Consider the following 16095-nt stretch of genomic DNA (forward strand, 5'->3'; position numbering starts at 1 on the left):
GTATCGGTGAAATGTAAAGAGTAAAGATATGGGTGGTACATACAGTAATTCGTTTATATTCTCGATCACACAGTACCACGAGGGAGCCGTCTGATTGGTCCCACATTCAAACATACAGCCAGAGTCAGAGACACTCCAGAGACAAGAAGGACAAGGACTCCTGCAAGAGACGCCCTGTCCTCCACGGAGTCCTGATGTCACCTCCACAGAGTCACACTGGGATCACATGAAGAACTGGTGCTGTTATTAAGACAAGGCCTGGTCTGAGGCTGGGCAATAAAACAATACCAATAATTATTGCAATATAATATTCAACAATAGCAATATCATCAAGTGCAATGTATATTGATATGTTGCTTTATTCATTGTGCACAGTGAGGAGGTACAACACATATTTGTGCTACCTCAGATTTATAAGATGTTTTTAGCTTGAAATGTCCATACTCTGGTTCACTGGGAAACCAGGATGCTATTTTAACTGGAGACAGTGACCCTTAGCACCGGCTTTAAAAATAACAAGCCGCAGCTGAATATTCTCCACATGTATCCCTGATGTTAATTGTCAGTTGCGATGTTTACCTGTTCACATCCTTTTGTGTCAGTTTGACAGACATTCGCTAACCCCTATAATTACAGTTTAGAGTAGTTTAGAATAACCAGAAAAGGTTGGTGTATAGAATTAGAGATCAACCTACAACTATAGAATGGAGACTTTTCACTTTACCTACCTCTCTGTTCCCTCTTTAATTTTTTTCCAGTGGCATTTTTATATATTTCTTTCTTTCTTCCTGTTTCCTAAATAGAGAATAATAAAGAAGTGTAATGGAAAATTCCACTGGTCAATGTCTGACGACTGTTTTGACTGTTTTCTGTGCACTTAGCTGATGCAACCTCAAAGTTCCACTTCCTGTTGACCTTTATTTGTGCAACTGTGTGCTGGGTTTGATTCCTCTTTCTGAATCCTGTTTATCACATTGTATAAAAATCTTCCTTTTTAACTTCTCGTTGTTGCACTCGGAGCCATGTTGCTGACTGTGTAACCCTCTGCAGAGCTAATAATTAAACCTCTAAGACAACTCCTCATTATTTCAAATCTGATGATAAATTTCCACGACAGAAGGTAGAGGAGGAATCGCTTTCCTCAGGCCCCCCCCCAGGAGGGTGTTGCCCAAAGTAAGGCAGACTCTGCTTCCCACTTTTACACAAAAAGAAAAGAAAGCCCCCAAACCCTCCAGAGAGAGCCTGCTCACGGTGGATTAATATGCTTCATGAAGTTGTCATGTCTGGCAGAGATTAAGGGGACCTGGTCCTCCCTCCCTCCCTGGACCGAACCACATCAGTCTGGTCCAGTGGAGCCCCCTGCTGCCCAGTGGAACAAAACACCCCAAAATCCCTGAGAGTCCGATGGCGATATTGGAAGCAATATATTACAATAAATATTTAAAAATGTATATATAATTACAGTAATAGTGCAGACTAACAGATTAAATAAACAGAAGACAATAGATAGATAATTAAAAGTGTAACTTCACCCCTGATCAGTGGGGCATAAGGCACACCTACCGATCTACATACCATCCCTCCTCCACCGCCTCCGGGTAAGGTTAAGTTACAGCATAGATTTGAAAAGGAGTGGTCGCTGGTGGCAGGGGGCCGCCTACTTTCGATAACAGGGTGTTGGCTTTTTCATAAATATATAAATGTAATGACGTAGAACCATCCCAAATGGTTGACTCAATGTAAGCATTGGCCCCTGCAAGGTCTGCCACAGTTCGAAACACTTGGTGGCGTTATGAGCCATGTTTAGCTGATGAATATAAGATATTTTTGTTCATAAATTTGGTCAGAAATGTGATATTAAAACCAGCATTAATGTGTTTCATCAAAGAGCAAAGATATACATTTGTTTATGGCCCAAAAAACACATTTAAAAGTGCAGTATCCCTTATTCTATACCTGCTGGTAGTTTCTGAACCCAACTACACAGAGTGAGGCAGATACTGTTTGACTACAGTAGAGAAACTCTGAAATGAAAACTCTAAGTCAGTCAGTCAAATCCAGATCTTTGAAAGGATAGAATTATGTAGTTAAAACCCGTTGCATGCGATAAAAATGGAAGGAAAAACCCACAGTATCCTGCTGACACTCGACATGTCGCCAACGTCAAATGATTTCACGCAACTCCATCTGGACACCAATCAAAAACAACTGTGTGGGGGGGAAAAGATGTAGACTCAGTTTGCTCCACATCACTGTAAACTCCGATGGCTATGGTCAGCACAATTACATTCACAACAGGTGGCAGGCACTCGGATCCAGAGTGACTTACAATGCTGTGCAGCGCTCATGATGGAAAACGCCATCAGATCGAGCGAAGACAGACATTTGGCGACATTTGCGACCACTCTCGGGATGACTCCGGGCGTGTGCAGATGTCTAGACATGCTGAGGACATTAAAAATGATTATGGCTACGAGTCAGGGTCTTTAAAACCATGTTTATGAGCTCTGAGATGCAACAAATCATCTTTCACGGTGCCTTCATACCTGCTGTATCCCAACCGAATTTTCAGCTCCAATTAGTCAAATCCGGAATAATAGAGGCGAATAATCCTCTGTAGTGTCTTCATCTTCTGAATGATGGGATGTTCTGAACAGAGAGTAAAGAATTTGCCACAGTGACTCGGAAATAAAAGGATGGATCAGGTCATTAGTGGAGCTGTTAACAATATCCTGTGAACTGAGCTCGGTCAGAAGCCAGCTTACATTCAATCACTGCTGGAAATTGGACACCAACTCGCATCCATTAAACGCCAGCTCCATCCAACAAATAACTCCTTAGATTCTTGTTTATTGGTCAGCAGATGTCTGTCCGCCCCAACTGCAACGTTAGGCAAATTAATTAAATGAGCAAACGGAACTGAGCTTTGTTGTTTTTTCACGGAAGGAGCTGCACAGAGCCAACTCCCAACAGAAGCAATGGCAAACTTGTAATTAATAACCTGTGAAAGCACTTTTAAGTCTATAAACGGTACATGAGCAAACACATTATTTAGTGTCCAATTAACCTGAAGTATCTAAGGAATTGCCACAATATCTTGCATCCACCCACGCCAGGATTCAACACGATGTCAGATTTGGCTGTCGATTGACTGCACCCAGCAGACCTGTCGTGCACTAATGAAAGGTATATCCACATACCATGTACCAAGTGCTTTCTAATTAAAAAGACACTTTATGCCTGAAGATGTGATTGAATTCCTTAATGAACGATGCTTTGCGTGACCCATAACTGAACGATATGTCAGCATGGCGACATGCACGTGGAAATGTTGCACACATAAAAATATTCCGACATTCATTACCAGTGTCGCTGAATGGAGACAACAGTGATTATCACCTACCCAAAGAGGACAGACGTTCCTAGATCACTTCAACACAAATTAGTTATTTCCATGACAACTGAGCTAACTTTATCCACTGATAAAGACCTTGGCATGCAGGTGAAACTTACTGGGAAACATTTGTTACGTGATTAAAGTTTCTTGTCAAAAGAAAAACATATGTACATTTAGGCCCAATCCCATTTCACCCCTTCTCCCTACCCCTTAACCCTTCCCCTCCGTTTTGCACGTAGTGTGTCCCAGTCCTTGTTGGGATGGAGGGGGGAGGGCCAAGTGTTGGGGCTATAGATTTTTCCGACCCACACTTCAAACCGAGGGCTATGAACATTTCCCAGAATGCCTTGCAAATCACCTGCAAGATGATGACAAATGTAGTATTTTCTCCATTAATAAGCGATGGTCATCACTTTGACTCATTTGTGGAAAATTTGTTCATAAAAGAAACTATGAGCCTATACAGAGATTCTCTACATATCTACCCTAACGACTGTATAGATCAGGGAGTCAACAGCTACAAACAAGTGAAATCTAAGGCTTTAAATCCTTTTGAATACAATTTGAAATGAAATTTAAGTCTAAACTCTATAAGGACTCCCCTGCCTTGATCTCTATTGTCCTACGTTTCAAAGCCTTTTAGCACTTCCAGGAACCTACTTTAATCACACAAATACTCGCCATTCACAAACCACTCATCATTAAACTTGAATTCCCCATGTTCACAAACTAGCAGGCTGAATAAAAAGGTATTAGTTTGATGCATAAACTTAACCTCTGAAGGAGCGGAGAAATTTTCACATGACCTTTGGTGGAGACGTGCCTTATGAGATCATCCAATCTGAATTTAATTTCAGACTTTTTAAGGATTTTTATCTGTAAAATTGAATTGAAGACTTTTTATGGACCTGCAGCCAACCTGAAAGACAGATGTCTTTCTGCAGGTAAAAAAACTCTTTCAAATCTTTTTTTTAAATCTGTCTGTCTTAAGCTTGAGATATACTTGCTGCTAACTAAGCGTATTTGTGTGCATGATGGCTGCCTCTCGTATCCTGTGTCCATTTGGAGTGTTGGTTGTGCACGTCCTCAGAAATTAACGCTACGTGTACGCCAGATGCAATATGCACTTGACCGGTAGGGGCAGTGTAGCGGTAGTATTAGGGAATGTGACAGGGTCAGGGGACAAGGGGCACCAAAGCAGCAACAACTGGAGGAAAGTTCTGAAGACAAGCTTATTGACCAAGTCCGCAATTACCTGCATCTGTACGACGTTTCATTGCTGCTGCACAGTGACAAATATGCTTGTCAAAATAGCTGGCGACAGATCAGTACCATCTACGATGGCGCCGCTTTCTTTTTTTCTGCCGTGATCTCAGAATGAACAAAATAGTAACCTCCTCGAGGGTCGCCATGTTTATTGTTTACATCATGCAAATCCGGAAGTTCTATACGGTCTGATTTCTCCGGTGGGCCTTCTAGTGGTATCCTCCGGTAACACGCGTAGTACATTCGCAAGTATGTGAACGACTACGTTCACGACGCAGACGGCTGTCTACGCGAACGTGCGTTTAAACATCAAGTATATCTCCGGCCTTAATCACCTTCATGTTAGATCATAACATTGTGTTGATCAGTAAAATCCAGTGTTTATCTTTCAAACTGCTTTAAAAGGGACTCAGACCTCTTAGTTTCCTGCTCATCATGTTTTGATGGAACGGGTGTTTGTATGAAAATTGAGAACACTCTATTAATGTGACATTATGGCATCTAAATAATTACAACTTCTTGAGGTTGTAATCATCAATGTGTAGCTGTTACTAAACATAACAATTATGATAAACTAATTCTGCCTGAGACGCAGGATGTTATATCAGTAGCTAATTAACTTAAACAGTGCCAGGGCTGAGCTGCTCTGTATTCACCTTTTGAAATTCAAGTATAGGTGACAAGGGAGCGCAGGTATGAAAACACACTTTGATTCCACATGAATGCACTGTCAGTGGACATTTAAATCCATAGAAGCCATAATCAAGGCGTGCTGTAAAAAGGGAGCATCTAGCCTCAATGGTAGCTGTGTTGTCATGATTAATTCTATTGAAGTAAGGACATGAATGCGTTTTCCGTGAGCCTAGCGTTTCTGATGGCCTTGCCAAGAAAATCTGCTGCTTAGCTTTAAGCTTTGAATCCGTAATGTTCAGACCTCATTTCACATCGGAAAGTGGTTTGTTTGGGAAAAACAATAACAGAGGGACCTACATAGATCAGAGAGGCTGTTCTCTTGCTGCTACACATTTAGGGTGGATGATAAATGGTTCATGTTTTGTGGGAATCAACATGCGTAGCGCAACATCACCGTGGCTTTTGCAGACGATTGCAGGTACAAGTGGGGAAATGGAGGAAACGCAAAAAAAAAAATTCTCTGTTTGTTTCTCCTCATTTCTATAAGCAAAGGGTGAGGGCACAGGGGCGACACAAAATGACATTAATAATGTTGTATCAATACTGAATTATTAACACGCTTGATGCTAAACCCAGCATATTCTAACCTTACATCACGCGGGCTTGTCCGCGCTTGAATGTGCTCCGAGAGTCGGCGCTCTGTTGACTCAGTAGAATTGCTTGCCTAAGGCATCAGTGCCTGGACACATACACATAATTAGGAAAGGTCACTGTGCCTCCCGTCTTGTCAACAAAATCACTTCAAGATGACAAATTCTGGCTCAGGCTGTGCCAGACCTCCCTCGGATACCCTTGCCAATCAAGCGCCAGCAGGGCTGTCTGGGTAGCCTTAGGTGCCTTCTAATTACGTCGTTTACATGCCATGCAAAGCAGGGGTAAGCATAACAATGAGCCATACATTTGGTTGGAGGTGTGTTTTCTCGTCAAGGTTGAAGCAGCAGATAAAAGTTTCATTATCTCATCACCCTGCACTACAAGCGGCTGAGAAACAGCCTTGTGAAAAATTCAAATGCTCTCACTTCCCTTTTAATATTACAACAACCTGTTAATATACAAATACATCACTCTTGACCTGCAGATGTTCAAAGCGAACATGGCTGCAGCAGAAATACATGATTTTAATCTGAAAAAAAAAAGAAAATGGTTTTTCACTCAGTGACAATAAAATGATACGCTAAATGCCAGCTCACATCAAGTGACCTTCACGCCATTTCAAAGTTCCTGTCTCAAGACGTGCTCCTCAGACTTTCCCTCCATCCACTCCACGGTATGATAAAGTGGAAGTGGCTTTCACATCGCTCCCCGGTGGCCTCACTAAAGAACTATTAATCCATGGCTCTCCATATTGCATTCAAACCCGCCATCCCCAGCCACCCCCTGGTCTAAAGTAAAGGCCAGAAGAGGACCCAGAGGACCGGACACTCTTATTATGAGCTGCACTGAGACACCTCTGGGTTTCTAAGCACTTCCTCTGACAGTGACTGATGGCCAATTAACCATTTGAAGAAGAGTATTGATCACTTGGAAAACAGGAAGGACCAGGAAACATCTCCTAACACACCGCTATTTACACTGTACAAATCAGGAGCCGGACGGCACATCATGGGAAGGATAAAAATAGAAAAATGAGTAAGAAAATCCCAGTACAGACCAACTGACCACAATATTTGTTTTCTGGCTAACATTAGTAAGCAAAGTAATGCCTGAGAGACTCAAGAGAAGGAATCAGCTGTGTGTTAATGTAGAATCCAAGGTTCAAGGTCAGCATAGCATGTTCTTTCTCACCATGAGAGTGTAGGGGAGAAGAAAATGACCCAGGGAAAAGAACATTTGATTAGACCCTCCAGGGAAAGAGTCCGGACACAGCTCAGGACAAGCTTATCCCGACCGCTCATTGGCGGCCCTCGGATACACGAGGCTGGTCGCCCGTATGGGATGGTTAGCAGCGACAGACTTACAACAGCAGAGATTGGGGGCAATTTCCCCAACTGCTGATACAATGTCAGATCCTGTGCCCTTCTGTGAATTATGGGCCAGGTTTTCATTGAGACGTAGGGAAATCTCATCCCACATCCGAGTTGAAAGGTCAATTTCATGCTACCTAGATAGAATAGCACTGATAGGGACCATGGTGCATTGCATTTCAGGGGGGAAATAGCCCAACTTCAACCCCTAAGCGCTCTCACATAGACCTGAATCATAGAAATAGGGTAATTGAAACAAAAGGGCAGAGTTTGACAGAGATGTAGTGCCTTTGTAGGGCCTCTGCACAGGCTGCAGAAAATAACACCTAACTCCTCCCCTCCGCGAGGTTCATCCTCCATGTGTCCTCGGCATCGGCTGTGTCCTTCCTTTCCTCCTCAAGATTGCCATTTGCAAATGATAAGCGCAGGGACACATCCTCCTGAAAGATAAGCCGCCCCAACATTTGTCACCAAATGGAGCGTGCTCCTCGACTGTTTAAACCTGACCTGTGCTGACATGCACTGTTTACCTTTTATTCATTTATGCTGAACTATTATCTCCGCCTCCATTAATCAATGCAACTCTAACTGAAGAAATTACATTTGGCCAAACTTGGACAGGAAGGAGATTCATTTGATTCATTTGTGTTATTTCTTACAAACAAATTAACGTGATGGAAGGAGAATTGAAAATTTAATATATTTGATCAGCTCTGTCCTGCAAATAAGCAACGCCAACTCTCTTTTTCATTATGATATTGCCCGATTCAAATTCTGCAAGCAGCACACGATTCATATCAAGCATTTATACTCGGAAGAAGTGCTATTTAAATTTTTTACCATGCAGTTTTTCTAATTGCCTCCTTGCATGATAAACTCCGCAGTTGTCCATCATGTTATTTTACTGGTATCAGAAGTTGATAATACATAATTTTATATAAACTACATTGTTCCTGTAACTTGTCATCTGAATTCATCTCCCATGACTAGAGGGCATGAGAACTCTTTCTGGCCATAAATTATCTCTTGCCTGTAAAACACCATATCCCTGCAAATACATGGCGATCATTTACCATGCATTAGCCATGGGACAGAAACAAAGTGGTTTTAAACTCCTTTGACCAGAAGGCAATTTCCCCCAATAAATTATGTTAATTCCAGCTTTGGCTCCCCTTATCGCATTCTTGAGTGAGTCAGTGAAGAGAGACAAAACCGGGTTTGACAAAGACAAGTCTGAGATGGTTCACATTAGAATTAGGAGACAACCGGCAGAAGAATATCCCTGATATCACTGTACCAAGACAGGGAAGTCACTGTGACTGTATTACGCAATAGATTTCTGCTTGTTGTCATTTAATGGCCATCTCCTTGCATCATCACAAGGTTTACACCCCGTGGAAAATGCTCGGAGGTGACTGTTCAGTCAAGTAGGGAGGTGCCTGATACCAAATCCCATGCTCCCTTCGCTGAACCAGACAACAATTGCTTGGCAACACTCTCCCTGGGCAGAGTGGAAAACAAAGAAAAGTTCAGGGTTTCTATTCTCCCTGCATTGATAGCTGCGTTTTGGATTTTCTTTTCTTGGGGGGGAGCAACAAAAGGACAAACAACAAACTGACAGGCAAGTTTAAATAAAAATGGGAAACAACAGGAGCAGGAATAAGCTGCAGACGCACACCTAACACATGTGGAAGAAATGCATAGATGCAAATTCTTGCTCAGCGTTGCCCTTGTGTGCAGACGGTGCAGTACGGTTCTTTGTTCGCCGCTCCTTTCTGTCCCGTCCGTCAGATCACTCACAACACGGTGAAAAGGAAAGTGCTCCGCTAGCTCGAATCTGGATTGACAGGCCTACCTTTATTACTGACTGAGTTATGTTTGCCCGCAAAAAAAGACGGGTCGGCTTTTGATGGCAATGAATGCAGAGTCAGCACCTTGCCTCTCTACGGAGGATAACTTAACTGATCTCAGCTGAGACTGTCCCAGCCCCGGTGTAGAAAGAATTGCCTGGCAAATTACTTTTTGATCCATTTCTGGAACTCACTTTGTCCTATAAAAAGTAGCCTGAATGCCGTGATGGCAGCTTATAAGGATGCTTGTACTGACCTAATAGATGATAGACAGTGACAGACCGGGACAAGGAGAAAGGGTGCGCTCAAAGATCTGATACAGAAGACAGAGAGGAATAAAACATGTTGCCTTAAACCCTGTATTCATCTACTTCCTGAACTGGCTCATTACTATTCAGGGTCACAGGGGGGCTTGGAGCATATCCCAGCATGCACTGGGCGAAAGGCAGGGAAACACCCTGGGCCATATCGCCAGTGTTTCACAGAAACAAAGAAACGCACACAAACAGCATCACACCTGTGGGAATTTGGAGTCTTTAAATGAACCTAGAGCTGCAGTTGTTCGGACTGTGTGAGGAAACCAGAGCGTCCAGAGGAAACCAAACACACAAGGGGAAGAACAAACAACGGCCACGCACAACTGAAGCACCAATGACTTGTCACTACGAGGCAACAACGCCGAACCACTGACACACCACTCCCAGAAACCCCATCCACTTTCAACATGCATCATAAAATGACTTGTAAATACCATCGCACTGCTACTTACTTAGCTTGATATATGAGGTCCCTGGAGCATGACTGTTTGTTTAATCCTAATATATTCATAATTACACACTAATTAATGCAAGAGTAAAGCCCTCTTAATTCATCATCTCGGTGTCCTGAAGCAAGAGACACAATTACACCAACTCTAACATGTTTGCCTTCTGTCCAAAGCAAGGTTAACAGTTCGGAAACAAGCGCACGAGGTAAATGATGTGTGGAAATTCTACTGTTTTCGGATACTCACCAGCGGCCTCCAGCTGTGAGGCTTCGTGAGGAGGATATTTCACACCAGGGAGGACGAGTAAAGAATGTGTTTTTTAAAAGAAATAGTTGAAATGGTGAAATTGATTGCACTGATCATGGATTTAATTGTTGAATTGGATTGAATGTTTACCATGGAACATGTGATATTAGGAGTAAATAACCCTAAATGTGAGTATCATTCGCACTGGTACTGTGAGGATATTCGATTTTCAAATAAAAAATAAGTTTTAAACATGTATTTATTTCTGCTGCAACTAAAAGAGAGGGGAAACTTATCTCCAAGCCATATGTGCTCGGGACTCGCCCCCATCACTGTAGGACGATTGTTTTGTACATCACAGCACATTTGCATGCAATCGGGAGTGTCTGGCCAAGAGGCTACATCATAAAATGCAACTCATCAGTGCGAGTAGGGTCGTCTACCAACTCCGTAAAGCTGTCACCATACTGCAAATGCAGCAGGAATGAGTCCTGGCCGGAGAGGAGCCTGGAGGATCCTGCGTGTTTGCAGCCCCGGTCAGATGCATGCATCCAGGCTACAAATATATATATATATATATATACACACACAGGCTGTTATACTGATTTTGTCCTCGCACACAGCTCCACAGCTCAGAGGTTTTTACAACACCACATTACCAGCGAGGTGATGGAGTCAAACCGGGGAAGAATGAAGTGAAGGTTGATTGTGCGTAAAGGATCTTAAGGTTACTGAGCACTGCCTTGTTTTATTGCTCATGGGCCCGCGTGTTTAAACCTCTTCCCACAGACAGGTTGGCTCGGACTCCTTCCAGGCAGGTGTGGAGCCCTAACTTCCCGTGTGCAGCCGCCACAGTGCGGATAACCCCCCCACGCTGCTCACTCCGTGGCGCTTATTCCAATAAATGTGTTTTATTCTAAACAAAAGCACGACAGTGAGAGGTTGCTGCTCTCAAGTTGGAACCTCGCTCAGAAGCCACAGACTCCCTCTCTCTCCATCTCTCTCTCCTGTGTAACCTTGAAGGTGCGGGATGATTAATGGGGAATTAAGAGAACAATAACGACATGCCAACAACGTGCTCCGTCACGCGTGGCTGCGATTCAGCAGCAACAGAACAACAACAACAAAATACAATTTAAAAAGACAAGAAAGAAAACCAGCAGGAAACAACTTGTCACGTGCGGGGGTTACGGGGTGCCTTTCCGCATATGTGCCAACACGATTCATAAAAAAAAAAAAAAAAGAAGAAAAGAAAATCAGAAGAATCCATCCAGGGAAACTCACCAGTGCAGGTGAAGCCAGCCAAGACGAGGCAGAGCGCACGGAGGAGCGTGGCGCTGGAGCTACCGCGGACAAAGGGGCCCGGGAGTAAGGGCATCTTCGTGAGGGGTGGTGGGGTTTCTCTTCTTTCGCCACCTAAGTTTTTAAACAGGCAAGAGGAGAACCGCGGGCACGCTGCGCTGCTCTCAGGTCCGGAGAGTGTCCTCTGTGGCAGTAAAACGCCTTTTCTCTCAAAACAACACACACACACACACACAAAAAAAAAAAATCACACCGCCCAAGTCTTTTGCCTCAACACATATCCCGGTGCCGTAGCGTGGCCATCAGTATCCCGCTCGCCTGCGTCCTCGCGGCTCGCCACAACGCATCACAGGTGTGGTGGATAAAGTGCTGGGCTCCTCCGCCTTCACCGGTGTCACTGTGTTTGTATCTATTTCTATGTCTTGTTTCTTCCCAGAGCCGGTACCCGTCCTCAAACTCTCCCTCTGTCACCGAGCCCTGGCTCGAGAGGCAGTTTCTCGCCACTTTGCAGCCTCTGCGCGTAGAGAGCACCTTCTCCCCCGCGAAATTGCGAAGAACGGTGAGGAGCTGGCATCAGAGGGGGAACATCTGCTTGCACAGCAATGCTGGAGCGTGGAGAGTCAGTCAGGGGAAGGTGTAGCCTATCGCTGCGATGAGCGGAGCAGCAAAACCCGGAGCGGAGTGTGCGCGCTCGCTGGGGATGGAGCGTCCTGAGCAGCGCGCACTGCTGCTACGTCCTCTCTTGTTTTTTCTCTTTTGGGAAAAACCTGCCCTCGTCTCTTGAAATGAGCATAATTTACCGCATATTGACAAGGCACGACAGAGGGGGGGATTAGTTCACCTCGTATCCCCTGCAAGTGTGCGTTTTTTTCTCACATCCTCCAGCCATACATGAAAATGACGGATATGACATCCAGTCCTGCATGATGGGAATCAGACCGCTGCTTTGCATGCAAATGGGCACAGATCACATCTGCATGTCATTGAGTTTCAGTTAAATGCGCCACTGCTTTTCTTGAGGTTTTTATTTCTCCATGTGTGTGTGTGTGTGTGTGTGTGTGTGTCATGTGCAGTGCATGCCCTCACAACATGCAGGCGCTCACAGATGAAGAAGCACGAGGATTAAAGCTCCCATGAGAGTGTACACCTGTCACCAAACTCTGACCAGGGGCTGATTTATGTTCCAAATAGGTTTTCCCTTCACCTTGTGGATGTGTCAGCAGAGCGACAATCAGCCCGATCAGCCATGCCTTTTACAACTAGCAGAATCGACAGCAGATTATTAATACACCTAAAGACAGCGGGTGTTAGGGGGTTGGGGGTTGAATGGTGGGGTGATGGGGGTGTTGTGTCTTTGTTGATCCATTCCTCCACACCCACACACTAGTCAGCAGAATAATAAGTGGACGCACAGAAGTAGACCACTGTCTTACCGGCTAATTATGGGGGCTCGTCTAGATGGATGGTTCCTCAGATAGAGCTCAGCTATTATACAATCTCATTAAGCCTCCTCTCCATCCAGCATCCCTCGCTAAAGGTCAAAGTCACAGTCAGAATGACAGTAGGATTCAAAGCGCAGACACACACACACACACACACACACACACACACACACACACACACACACATACAGACACACACACACACACATACATGCAGAAAAAGGCACAACCCAGCAGCCATACAGTTCACGATCAAATCCTGACGGATACAGTGGATGTGAAAGGGTGAGGAAGGCAGAGGCGCAGCAGCTAAATGGAAGAGAATGACTCAGCCCTGGTCACTTGTGGAGGTTGCTCGTAATGATCTCCCTCATTCTGCTAATCGGCTCTGTGTCCGATCAGGCAGAGCAAGCAGCAGTGTGTCTCTTCCAGCCACAGTATGTGATCCTTTTGCTAAAATAAAAACAGCCAAGCTATGTGCAAGGATCTGAGAATATGAGTAGATGCATGTTATCCTCTGACAGGGGAGGGGGTGTTATAGCTGTTGATAACAGTGTGTTTTCTTGCTGGGATGTGTGTTTGCTGAGTCAAAGCAGGCCGCAACCCCCACCTCAGCCTCCTCTGAGTCCAGCATCCTGCCCCCCTGTGCTCGCTCAATGAGATTGCATTGAACAATCACGGCTCTTTGGGGAGTTGACACATTCAGTTGTTCATCGATTTGTGGCGTAGTAATTAATTTTCTCTCCGTCATTGGCTCGCGCTGTAATGTCCTGAGATTTGAAGCAGCTTGTTCTGCTGCAATCAATCATGAGACCCGGACGGAGCCACCATTTCTCTTGTATCATCTTGAATAATTCAGCAGCAGCTATGATCCAAAGAGACTAGATTCAGTGGCCGATAAGTATTAAGAAAACATGAGGCTCATTTGTATGTTGCACATTGTTAAAGTGATTGTGGTCATGGATCATTTCATAAACCAGGCAATTACACTCCCAACATACGCAACCTATAAAGACAACTGATTCGCCTGGTCGATAATAATTGATCCGATGGAGGTGTCCTGCATGAAATTAATATTATTTATTGTTTACAAACAACACAGCGGGTCCCTGGAGGAGGATGCAGCTCCGGCTCTGACTGTCTGCATTCCAGCACAGACGTGTGGAGAGAGCGGGCGTATCAGCTTCCACCATGACCACAGCTTCACAGCCCCTTGTTTTGTTTATATCAAATTAAACTGCAATGCTACTCCAGAGAGATATAATTGACCACAGTCTCAGATTAAATGACTGTAAAGATCTTAATAAGCCATCAGCGGATTGCATATTACATTGCAAACCACTTATGAGGATGCAGTCCAATGAGAATGAAATTGAGGTTCAGATTTGCATGCCACAGCATTTTAGCCATTAATTACCATGCAAAATGACTGTATGATGATCAATAGTGTATAAATTTAATTAAAAGGAGCTAAAGAAATCCCAGTTGGAACCGAAGGTATTAGTTTAACAACATGGCCAAGTCATAAACCACGCACCCTTGTCTCGGAAATAACATTACACATATGTTATGTATCTCTATCTCTATCTCGATCTACACAGTTTATATATATATGGGTGAAGGATGTGCTTCTTATTTTCTGTCTCAGCTTCTGTCTGATGTTTCCATCCTCTCTGACAACAACATATATACAGTATATCTATATCTATATATATATATATATATTTATATACTGTATATAAGTGATAACTGCAAGATCAGTTTCTCTGGTTTTACTAATAAATGTTATGTGTTAAGATTAAATTAACATTTGTTTTTGTGTGTACATATGTATATACATATGTGTTCACACACATATGTATATACTTATATATGCACACTATATTTATATATATATATACATATACATTACCACATAATACTGTTATCTATAAGTACTAGTAAGGCCACCATCATCTTTTCATTAGTAACCAAAATACACAGGCTGCTCCTCCACTGTGGCTGTAAATACACGAGTAAAATGTTAGGATCGGATTATGAGATGCAAAGCTGTGACTTTGTATAATTAAATAATTTCACACAAATGGAGATAAAATAGCCTCAGTGTGATCTCACCATAACTGGTTTGGCTGAGTGAAGAGCGAGAGATGGAGAGTTTCAAAAACAGAGAGGCAGAAATTGAAGGGGAGGGTGGAAGGGTGGGTGGGCTGGTTGGATCGGAGGGCTGGGGGGCGGGGGGGGGGGGGGGGGTTGTAGGCGCCCACTGAAGGTCTCTCATTTCAGCAGCACAGACTGCTGATGAAGCTGAACTTCCAATATCCCACTGCTTCAGCTCTGATGATTTCTCAATTTTACAGATATGGCCAGAGAATGTGATTTGATGAAAATGTAAAATGGGATAACCACCAAATCATACGAAGTGGGCAACATTTTACTCCTTGACTATAAATCAAACGGAGACACTCTAAAAATGAAAGTTGATTTTGTGTCTTTGATTCAAAGTACAACTCTCCTGACTCAGAAGAGGAACAGATGTCCTGTCACACCCTCTAAAATAAGATTTCGTTTCATGCAGATCATTTGTAAGTTCGAGAGCTCGATGGTTGAAAGGAGCCCGGGCGTTGTTTAGGTGCGGCGCTCCAAGAGTTGTTTCGAACGGGAACTTAAATAATTTATTCATAGAGTGTGTTTCCATCCCAAATATATTCTCCTAATATAAAACACCGGTGAGTGTTTGGAAATATACGATGATTTCATTTTCTCCCAGTCTCTGGGTCATAAATAAATTTGCATCCTGTCAGCAGAATGGACTAACTGACTTGTAATCCATCAAACTCACTGCTTAGCACTTAAACAGTTCAACACATGCTAACCTGATTATTTTTTCTTTCACAGAAGAGCCTCACAGCTGTGTGCTGTAATAGGTGAGAGGAAGAACTAGTAGCACTTACTTTTTAAAGACCTCGTAAAACAATGGAATAAAGAAGAGGAATGGACTCAATGAATGGCACTTTTTCAGGCAGACTTTAATTCTGGAGAGACGCATTTGCATAAAGAATGGTTTTCGTTTCTCATTTTGAATGTAAATGTTGAGAAAGCTCAAATAAAGAAAAAACACTTTAGATGTGTAATCGTGTCTAAATAAGGTGTCATTATGCTTCTCAGAAAA

General features: G+C 43.5%; 1 protein-coding gene across 4 annotated transcripts in view; it reads right to left on the reverse strand.

Moving 5' to 3' along the window:
* The window catches only part of unc5a (unc-5 netrin receptor A), a 145066-nt gene extending 132850 nt beyond the window's left edge, over positions 1–12216 (reverse strand). The window contains exon 1 of one of the 4 annotated variants that reach the window (XM_034597128.1): positions 11467–12216. In XM_034597128.1, coding sequence (XP_034453019.1) covers positions 11467–11560 — 94 coding nt within the window. In that variant the 5' untranslated portion in view covers positions 11561–12216. The remainder of the gene's footprint in view (positions 1–11466) is intronic. The other 3 variants (XM_034597129.1, XM_034597130.1, XM_034597131.1) reach the window with 3 other exon arrangements.
* Positions 12217–16095: the final 3879 nt, after the last annotated feature.

This window comes from Hippoglossus hippoglossus, chromosome 10 (genome assembly GCF_009819705.1).
Source record: "Hippoglossus hippoglossus isolate fHipHip1 chromosome 10, fHipHip1.pri, whole genome shotgun sequence".
Taxonomy (NCBI): domain Eukaryota; kingdom Metazoa; phylum Chordata; class Actinopteri; order Pleuronectiformes; family Pleuronectidae; genus Hippoglossus; species Hippoglossus hippoglossus.